Source organism: Desmodus rotundus, chromosome 9 (genome assembly GCF_022682495.2).
Source record: "Desmodus rotundus isolate HL8 chromosome 9, HLdesRot8A.1, whole genome shotgun sequence".
Classification (NCBI taxonomy): domain Eukaryota; kingdom Metazoa; phylum Chordata; class Mammalia; order Chiroptera; family Phyllostomidae; genus Desmodus; species Desmodus rotundus.
Genome location: NC_071395.1, coordinates 72,265,602 through 72,276,403, shown reverse-complemented (window position 1 = coordinate 72,276,403; position 10,802 = coordinate 72,265,602). Strand labels below are relative to the sequence as shown.

General features: G+C 45.4%; 1 protein-coding gene and 1 pseudogene across 1 annotated transcript; one reads left to right on the top strand and one right to left on the bottom strand.

The window, feature by feature from the left end:
• Positions 1-2,931: 2,931 nt before the first annotated feature.
• LOC128779235 (Y-box-binding protein 1 pseudogene) lies at positions 2,932-3,680 on the bottom strand (annotated as a pseudogene).
• Positions 3,681-5,372: 1,692 nt separating this feature from the next.
• On the top strand, positions 5,373-8,950 carry LOC112308635 (asialoglycoprotein receptor 1-like). Its single transcript, XM_045199126.2, has 9 exons — positions 5,373-5,572; positions 6,303-6,397; positions 6,976-7,092; positions 7,376-7,471; positions 7,562-7,633; positions 7,893-7,979; positions 8,069-8,220; positions 8,300-8,406; positions 8,543-8,950. Exons 2-9 carry the CDS (start codon positions 6,331-6,333, stop codon positions 8,697-8,699), a joined length of 855 nt encoding a protein of 284 aa, XP_045055061.2. The 5' UTR covers positions 5,373-5,572; positions 6,303-6,330; the 3' UTR covers positions 8,700-8,950.
• The last annotated feature ends 1,852 nt before the right edge of the window (positions 8,951-10,802 follow it).

Sequence of the window (10,802 nt, the reverse complement as noted above, 5' to 3'; positions counted from 1 at the left end):
GGCAGCTTTCTCCCAGAAAGAAGTGCTGGCAGAGGCCATTGTTCCTTTTCTGAGCCCTCCCCACAAAGAGTCACAGAACCCACAGGTGGGCACCATATCTGAGACTCCAACAACCTGGCTCACACTGTTTGCTCCACCCTGGTGATTCTCTCTGGCTCTGCTCCACCCAACTATCAGGCCCACCCAAGCTGTTTCCAGTGGCTTTCCATATGAATGGCTTGTCTTGGCCTGTGATTCAGATTTTCCTAAATTCTCTAAAACAAGCCACATCTGGCTTCAGAGACCCCATATTTCTTGCTAAGTTGTCCCAGGCCCAGCATTAGCAGTTGCCAGCCTTTGTTCACAGCTTGGACTCAACTGGGCACCTCCAAGCCCAGCACAAGTAGCATCCATCTACATATCACTTTGCAGCTTATGCTGGGTGGCCCAGGAAAGAACACAGATGGTGGCTGACCTTTGACATGACAACAGTAATCAAGGCTCAACTATAAAAGGAGGGTGTACACAGCCCACACAGGGGTGCACCTCGAGTACCTAGCTTGGGTGATAAGGTAGGCTGTGTCACTGGACTCTACAAGACACCTACTACATTAGGCCATTCTACCAAGCCTGGGAGACATAGAAGCTCTACCTAATAGATAGAAATGAACACAGGGAGTCTGCCAAAATGAAGAGACAAACTTGGCCCAAATAAAAGTACAGAACATACTTCCGGAAAGAAAAAAAAAAAAACCTAAACAAAATGGAAACAAGCAATCTAGTAGATGCAGCATTCAAAAACTGGCTATAAGAGTGCTCAATGAAGTTAGTAAGAACCTCAACAGCATAAAAAAATCCAGTCAGAAACAAAGGATACACTACTTGAAGAAACAATTTACAGGAATCAACAGTAGAGTGGATGAAGCTGAGAATCAATTCAATGACTTGGAACATAAGGAAGTAAAACACAAGCAATCAGAACAAGAAAAAAAAATCCAAAAAAATGAGGATAGGGTACAGAGCCTCTGAGACAACTTCATGCGTAGCAATATTCACATCATGGGAGTGCTGGAAGAAGGGAGAGAGCAAGAAATTAAAAACCTATTTGAAAAAATGACAGAAAACTTTCCTAATTTGGTGAAGGGAATAGACATACAAGTCTATTGGAAGAACAGAGTCCCAAACAAGATGAGTCCTAAAGAGGCCTTACCAAGATACAACATGATTAAATGATGAAGGTCAAAGACAAAGAGAGAACTTTAAAAGCAGTAAGAGAAAAGCAGATAGTTACTACAAAGGAGCTCCCATAAGACTGTCAGCTGATTTCTCAAAAGAAACTTGGCAAGCAAAAGGGATTGGCAAGAAATATACAAAATGATGAAAAGCAAGGACCTACAACCAAGATTACTCTACCCAGCAAAGCTATCATTTAGAATTGAAGGACAGATAAAGAGCACCCCACAAAATAAAAAGCCAAACCAGCATTACATGAAATGTTAAAGGGTCTTCTTTAAGAAGAAGGTAAAAAATATGAACAATAAAATGGCAACAAATACATATCTATCAACAATTACATCTAAAAATAATAAACAAACAAGCAGACCAGAAACAGAATCATAGATACAGAGAATGTTTTGATGGTTGTCAGAGGGTAAGGGGGTCAGGGAGATGAATGAAAAACGTGCAGGGATTAAGAAGTACAAATTGATACTTACAGAATAGTCATGAGGATGTAAAGTACAGCATAAGGAATAGAGTAGCCAAAGAACATATATGCATGACCCATGGACCTGGACAATGGTGTGGGGATTGCCTGAGGGTGGAGGTAAGGGTTGCTGAGTGGAGAGAAACAAAGAGGGAAAAACTGGGACAACTGTAATAGCAGAAATAATAAAATATAATTTAAAAAGAAATACTCAAAGTTTAATTTATTTTGGAGATTAGAAGGCAAACTATTATTTTATGAAACCCACATGCAAATTATCAGGAAAATCCTGTCAACTCTACTTTCACAATATATCCAGAATCAGAACATTTCTCACCACTTCCAAGCTCATAACTCCATCACCTGGATATTGCCGTAGCTCCTTACCTGGACTCTCGGTTGCACCCTTGACTCTTTTCATGAAATTCACAACACAACAGTCACATAGTCACAGTTAATATATACGTCAGATCATTTACTCCTCTGCTCCCACCCCTTCAAAGTCTTCTCCTTAACTTGGAGTAAAACCAAATCCTTAATAATAGTCTACAAGGCCCTAAAGAATTGGTGATCCACGTTTCCCCTCTGTGACTTGTCTACTCTTCTCTCTAGTTCACTTCTCTATAAAATCTCTGGCATCTCTGACAAAGAGATGATCCTTATAAACTACAAATGTGTTCTCACTCCCAGGGCCTTCGCACTTGCTGTGCCTTCTATCTGGAAAACTCTTCTTCCTGGAGCCCCTCATGACTTGCTCCCTCACCTCCGTCAGACTTTTTCTCAGTTACTACTTTCCCAATAAAGTCTTTCTTGACACCTAAGTCTTTTCTGTATGTTTATTAATTTAAGACCATCATAACAGGTGATTGCAGTTTGTTGACACAAAAAAAATCAAGTCGTAAACCTTTATTACAAATTAAAAATGAGGTTGTAAAATCTCAACCTGACCAAATATGAAACTATTTTAAAACCTTTAAAGATGTATTGAGAAAAATCTGGCTAAAAAAACATTTGTCATTACCCAAAAGAGATATCTTTAAGTAAAAATAATAAAAACCCATGCTGTATAGACGATGCAAGTAGTTCTAGTTATCTGGTCAACAATCAAAAAGCAAGCACTTAAGATTTTCACTTCCAAACTTCTGTTCATTTCTGACTGCTGGGATTTTGAATTCATTTCCTCTTTTGTATAACTTAACTGGGTGATAGTACAGATGGTAAGTCAGCATTTACTCAGCCCACCCTTCTCAGCCTCCGGGAGTCAACAAATTCTCAGCTGGTGGATCAGCTGCTTTGGTCTCTTTCCCATCTTGTGGTTTAGGGTTTACTGAGCATCTGCGTCAGTAATTGAAGCTGCAGTGATATCAACATTGAGGTGGCTGCTGACCTTGGGTATCATCTCTTGATTTTCCTTATCCTCTTCATTGCTGTCCTCTGTAGGCTGTGTTTTGGGAGGAGGGCCCCTGCGGAATCATGGTCTATATCCCCAATACATGTTCTGTCTCACTGGTCACCTTGTTCTCCCACACCCCAGTTGTCAGCACCCTCCATCACTTCTCTCTGCATAGGAGGGTCGGAATATCGTGCAGGGAGGGTCAATGCCCATAGGGTCTCTGCATGTAGCAAGGTGGGAACTGTGGCCTGTGGTAGGATGGGTTCTGCTAGGCCTGGCCTTTGGGAGCACTCTCTGACCCCACCCCTCATTCTTTCCCCCACTCTCAGCATTCTTGTAATGGCTTGGAGGACCCCTTTGATACGCTATTATTCATGGCCTATTAAAAACTGACCCCAATGTACTTCACTGCTATATTTTCATCCATAGCACTTATTGCCACGTGATATTCTATATACATTTACTCAATTATTATATCTGTCACCCGCCACAATGTAAGTTCTATGGTGGCAGGACCTTGTTTGTCTGTCTGGTTACATCTTAAGCCTGGGACTTCTGAAGGAGACCACCGGGCTTACTGTAGACCAGGGGTGTCAAACTCATTTTCACCGGGGGCCACATCAGCCTCGCGGTTGCCTTCAAAGGGCCGAATCTGATTTGAAGTCCTTAACAGTTAAGGAGTAGTTACATTTATACAGTCCTAAAATTATTTCAGCCCTTTGAAGGCAACCGCGAGGCTGATGTGGCCCCGGTGAAAATGAATTTGACACCCCTGCTGTAGACACTCAATAAGTACTTGTTGAGTGGATGCTTAAATGCATGTGTGAGTGAAAGGCCAAACATACCCTGTTCTCTGTGGGAATGACTCAGCAACACAAAGTGGTTGATTATGCCCGAATTAACATGGGAGTACAAGGCAGTACTGTGGGAGGCACAGGGATGAGCTCCCCAGACGCCCTCCCCTCCAGGAAGGACGTGGTGCCCAGGGTGGGGAGTGTGGCCTGTGCCCACAGCCCTCCCGCATCAGGTTATACCCCTGCTGGGGTGACCCTCATCTGGTGACTGGGCAACGTGGGTATTAAAGGCCCAGGTTCCGCCCAGGGCAGGACAGCTCTGACAGGCACTGCTTTGGAATCCCAGAACCCCCTGCTGGATTGGCTGCAGTCTGTGGGGTCTTCACAGCTACTAAACTTTTCACTCTGCCTTTTCCCCCTTCCTTTCCCAGGTGCAGATCCCTAATAAATAGCTTGCACCCCAGTGTCAGACAAATACTAATCAGAATACCAAATAAAAGCAGCACAAGAAAGCAATGTCCATCAATAGTGAAATCTTAGTAAACAAGTTATGGTGCATGTAATGAAATGAAATGAAGATGAGACATGGATAAAGGATATTTTATAAACTGATGCCAAGAAATGGTCCTCATACATTGTTAATTGAATTAAAAAGCAGGTAGCACAACACAATCCCATTTACATAGAAAATATAATCTAAAATTGATCTGCTTCCTTCTCTACCTTTAAGACACTAAAGTTCCTTTGCGCTGGCAAGATGGTGTGTGTGAGAGAGCTACAGTTTCCAGGATGCAAGTGAACCCCTTTCGTGAAGACAGCGTGTGTGCAGAGAGCCCAGACCAGGGTGTCGGGCAGAACGGGACAGGAAGTCTGGCTCTTTTTCTCACCAGGTGAGTGATCTAGAGCATGTCACACAATGGCTCTGAGCCTCAGTCCGTCATTGAAAATGCCTCCCGTGGTTCTTGTGAGAACTGAATGGTTAATGTACAGCAAGTGCCTGGCAAAATCCTGATCACAAATGTGGTGTACAATACAAATTTGTTCCTGTTGCCAGCTCCTCCTGTCCCAGTCTGGCTAGGCATCCTAATCTCCTTCACCTTTTTCCCTCCTTCTGGCTAGAGTGAGGTGAGGTAGGCCAGAGCTGGGGGTGCTTAGTGTCTGGGGCCCAAGAGGACACTCAGATGCCAGGGACTCAGGTCATGATCAAACAAGAGCAGAGAAAAAGGCTCCTCTGGACCTGCGTGTGCAGTGGTGGAGACACCATTAGTTCTGGGAAATTCTGATGCAAGAAGTGAAAATATTGTGGGGAAGAGAAGAAAGAACAAACTGCACCTGTGGACCCTTTTGGAAAACTCCCCTTCCCAAATGGTAACAATGAGGAAGTCAAGAGAGCTTAACAGAAGCTGAAAACAACCAGACACACATGGAGGAGGAGATCAAAGCTGTCCCTATATATAACATCTTCACACAAGCAGTCTCCACCTGTGTTTCAATTATTATTTGCTGCTCAATGTTGAGGGCACAGGAGATCCCAAATTATAGACTCCTGAGATTTCAGACTCAGGGACCAGCAGGACTCCAGGCACTTACGTGACTCCTCCCTTGGTCTCCTCTACTCCACTCTCCAGGATTTCATTTTATCCAACTCTACTCATTGCTGCCCAACAAAACCAAGCATCACAGCCTCCAGACTTTGCACAGGTAACTGGGCTGGGGATGCAGGTGAGACCAAGGGGACAGGGAGGGAGTCAGAGAAAGCAGGAAGAGGGGCCTGTGGGTCTCAAGTGGGATAAATGGGAAAAATATATAAAAAGGTAGCTGGGAGATTTAATGACCAAGTCGAATTTCAATTCACTTAACTGGTTTTGGATTGAAGTATGGCAGCCAAACCTTAGTCACAAACTGAGATTCACACTCAGCCTCATCTCCAGCCCTATCTTCCCCCACCCTAGGCACACCCCTAACTCTAATATTAAACCAGGTTTGTCCTTTAACCCCCAACCAGAGCTTCAACCCCAGAGTAAGTGGAAACTTAACACCAGCCCCACCTCCAAAGTGACCCTCAAGTTTCTACTATTTCCAACTTCAGGGACAAGTTTAGGCCACACTCTATCCATGGCATCAACATGAATATTGACCCCACTCGTAAGAGGAAATGCAACCTTCACTGCAGCCCCAATGTTAGACCTATCCTAGTAATACATTTAGCTCCAACTTCCCTCCACTTTCAATCCAACATTCAACCATACCCCGGCCCAAACACCAGTCCTCACCCCACTTTTGATCTCAGCTGCAACCCAGGCCCAATCCCATTCCTAGTCCTACCCCCTGACTCATCCTCAACCTGAACTTCTTCTCTTACCTCAACTCCAGCCCTTACCTCAGCTCTAATCTAGTCCCAGCCTGGTCTCTGGCCCTGCTTCCGTTTCAGCTCTGACAGTCTTGCAGGGGGTCCAAGCATGTCAATGACATATGAAAACCTCCAGTCCTTGGAGAGTGAGAAGAAAAGCCAGGGGATTAGAAATGGTAAGAAAGAGAAAGGTGTCTCCCAAAATACCCTCAAAACATGATTAGAAGGACCTGTTGTCACGGCATATCTGCACAGCATGTGCACTGCTGGGGTCCCCATTCGCAGGGGTCAGGGTTCCCATAAGAAGAAGATTCAAGGTCCTCAAAAGGACAGGATCAGGGAGGACCACAGCAGGCCTGGGGGCCCATTCTCTGGGTGAGGGCTGAACATTTGCACTGGGGGAGTGAATAGCTGTGCTTGGAAAGGAAACATTTACTAACTGACAATACAGATAAGCATGAGCCTGCTGAGGGCCTGGCTGACGCAACTCTCTGTGTCCGCCGGCCCCACACCAGCCCTGATGATGAGACCTTACATATCACCATCAGGTGCCAGGAGGCAGGTGAGGGCCCATGTGACTGAGGACTGTGCTGGTCCAAGAGCAGTCAGAGACCTGGGCATCCTCTGAACCACAGCCTCCCCCCAGCTTTCCCTGCACCAGCCTTCCTCCCTGACAGGTCCCTGTGGCCTCTCCTCCTCTGCTGTCTCTCTCCTGTCCTGGTCCTCCTTGTCCTGAGGTCTTCTCCTCTTGCAGGGCTGCCTGCGCCCCAGGCCCTCCTGCAGCATCTCTGCTCTGGACCCCGCCTCCTCCTGCTCTCCCTGGGCCTCAGCCTCCTCCTGCTGGTCGTCATCTGTGTGATTGGATCCAAAAGTGAGGATCGCAGGCTGGGTAGTAATGGGGGCAATAGTGGATGGGGTTCAGTGATGTGGGCACTGATCATGAACATGGTGGGCAATGGGTAATGTAGTCAAATTACCTAACCTCTCTCACCCTTACTTTCCTCATCTGCAAGCTTGGACAAAACAGTGCCTGTCCCTTTGGGATGAGTGGCAGTGAGGACCCAATGAGACAATGCATGTCAAGTGCCCCACTCGATGCCAGCACAGGAAGCGCCTGGTGACTTTAGCGCTCAGTGTCCTGTCTGTCTGATCAGGTTCCAAGATTCAGAGGGACCTGGAGACTCTGAGAGCAACTTACAGCAACTTCACTTCAAACACTGAGGCGGAGGTCCAGGCACTGCGGGCCCAGGGTGAGCCTGGCTGGAAGGGGCTCTGGACTGGGATGAGGGGGTGCACAGGTGTGAGCTGAATCCTGAGCACTGAGTCCCCATGTCCTCCAGGTGGCCTCTTGAAAGATATGATAACATCTCTGAAAGTGGAAGTGGAAAACCAGACTCAGCAGCTGCAAGCAGGTGAGAGACCCTCCAGGGGTGGGGTGGGGTTCTCAGGACACAGGTTGGGTGTGAGCAGCCTGGGGTGCTGAGTGCCCTCCCCTCCAGCCTGAAGCTTGAATGACAAGGTGTTCTTTCTGGAAAGCAAGCTTGAGCAGCAGGAACTCAAAGCAGGTCAGGCCCCTTCTCCCCTCCACTGGGCCTGATGTGGTAGAAGGGCATGGAGAGTCCTGGGCTGGGTCCCCTGGAGTGTCCCACTGTCCTTCTGTGTGTGTCCCAGGCTATTCTGACATGGTCGTGCGAGTCCAGGAGCTGGCCAAAAAACTGAACTCTCTGAATACCCAGATGGCTGAGCTTAAGAGCAATGGTGGGTGATGTCCAGGGAGTGCCTAGCCCCATCTCCTGCGATGGTCCCACTGGGCAGCATCTCAGACCCTCCCCACACCCACCCTTCAGGCTCCCAAACAACCTGCTGCCCTGTTAACTGGCTGGAGCATAAATGCAGCTGCTACTGGTTCTCCAGTATGGAGAAGCCCTGGCCAGAGGCTGAGGAGTACTGCCAGCTGGAGAACGCACACCTGGTGGTGGTCAGCTCCTTGGAGGAGCAGGTGAGGCCTGGGAGGGCTGGTTTGGGAGGGTGATTGATACACAGAAAGAGGAGCCACCACCCTCCTCTTTTCTCTCTAGAAATTTCTCGAGAAACACACATCCTCTGTGGACACCTGGATTGGCCTCACTGACCAAGATGGTGCCTGGGCATGGGTGGATGGGACAGACTACGAGACAGGGTTCCAGTGAGTATGTGTGCCCTATCCTCTATGCTTCTAACCCGGGTCCTGCTGTCTGCTCAGCAGGTTCAAAGGCAAAATGGGCTCCTCGGATTGGCTGGGGGTCTGGCATCCTGGGCTCACATCTGTTTGGTGTCCTTAGGTTCTGGAGTCCACAACAGCCAGACAATTGGAATGGACATATGCTTGGGGGAGGGGAGGACTGTGCCCACTTCATGGATTCTGGCCAATGGAACGATAACGTCTGCATGACGCCCTTCCGCTGGGTCTGCGAGAAAAAGCTGGGCAGGGCTAGCTAGAGGCCTCCTCTCCCCTAATTTACAGTATTTCCTGAATGCCTTTACCTGCTAAGGAAACCTGGATGGGCGATTCTCCTTTCTGGGTGTCCTGCATCCTCTCATGGATTTCGATCCAGGATTTTAAGGGAAGGCGAGAGGATGGTGCCTGAGGAATGTAGAAGGATGTCTGATGGGGTGGGTAGATTGAAACGATGCTACTTTCTGCAGTCTGGAGGTTATGAGTGTCAATTTTATTTTAGAGTAAAAAGAAGAGAAATATACGAAACATTCTGAGTTGTCTGGTTTATTGGGGATTAGGAAGAGGAGTGTGCTTGTGGCACTATGAAGTAGTGGGCGTGCATTGGGGCATCGGGAGAACTGTATGGGCTTTGGGCCACATGGCAGATTCGTTATTTACAGGTGTGGGATTTAGGGCAAGTTACTCTGTCTCAGCTGGAAAACAGTGTTGTTACTGGGACCATCCTCCTTCCAGCAACAGCCCAGGGTGAGAACCGCCCCTATGTGCTGAGTGCTTCCAAAGCTTCAGATGAAACTCCTTGGTGTCTGCTGCGTGCATTACAGTGAAGAGAAGCAGCATCCACAGGCAACAAATACAATGAATCAAAGCTGAGCCCCAAGCAAGAGTCACCAAACACAAGAGGAAAAGCAGTTCATGGAAGGGAAAAACCCCAGCTAAACAGAATCTGCAACCCAGGATAGGAGTTAACAGGATAAATAGATCAAGACTTACAGACACTTACGGTTAAAAAAAGAAAAAAAAAAAAAAAAAGACAATTAGCCACCAATAAGTCCCCAACTAGTTCTGAAAAGGAGGAATGCTCTGACCGCAATAAAACATAGTTAGACATGAACACAGAAGTAAAGCCAAAAAGGATCTGCAACATCTACTTTTCTCACTATCTTTCTAGATAACATTGAGGGAAAATGAAAGTAAACACAAGTGAACCAGACATGAACAAGGAGAGCACCACATAGGGAGGTTGTGGGATGGTCTAAAGCAGCTCCTGGGAGGAACTGTACAAGCTGTTCGGGCATTTCTAAAAACAAAATGGCAGAATTGAAATAAGCTATGTTTTAACTCAGGAAACTTGAAAAGGAATAACAAAATAAATCCCCACAATAGAAGGAAGAATATTTTTTATAAAGCAGAAATTAATATGAATATAAAAATGTAAATATGACCAATAAAAGAAAAGTCTATTTTTTGAAAAGGTGAATATAAGGAACAAAGATGAAGGAGAGAAAAGGAAACATAGACACTCGGCGTCAGAAAGGAGAAGGGCTAGAGAAGCGCAGAATAGAGGCTGCAATCATATAATGCGTCCAGCTCTGCAACAGCAGAGTAAAGACAGTGTTTCCCACCATTGATGTACTTTTTAGGCTAATCCCTTAGAAACAGAGCTGATAACTTCCAAACTTAGTAAGAGGAAGATGAAGAAAAAAATGTTATGTTAATCTAAAAGAAGGCAGGAAAAAAGAGAAAAGGAAATAAAATTGGTAGATATGGAAAGGCACAATGTAAAAGGTTAGTGCTGAATCTAAATATGTTGCTGATTATATTAAATGCAAAAGGCTAAATTATCTTGTTAAAAGATAAGAACCTCCAGTCAGAATAAGAAATAAAGTTCAGTCTATGCCCAAGAGACACATCTAAAACAGAGAATTTAAAAGCAAAAACAGGAAAAGAATAAATATGTTAGGCAAATTCCAGCCAAAATGATTATCATATAAAGTACAGTTTATAACAAAAAGTGTTATCAAAGATAAAGAATGTCACTTCCTAATGACAAAAGGTTTAACTCAACAGGAAGATATACCAATATGAAATATATGTGCATGGAATAATATGGCCCAAAATATATTACACAAAAATTTTGGAAGTACAAAAACAAATAGTTCTATAATTATAGTAGGAGATTACAATACATCTGTCTACTAATTGGTAGATCGAGCCGACAAAACAATCACCAAGGAAACAGATGTTTTGAACTCCAGGTTGTACTATTATGATCCAATGGATGTATTCAATACACTGCATTCATTACTACAGAGTGTGCATTCTTTTCAAGTACACTGGGACATTTTTTAAAAAACTGAGCAAAT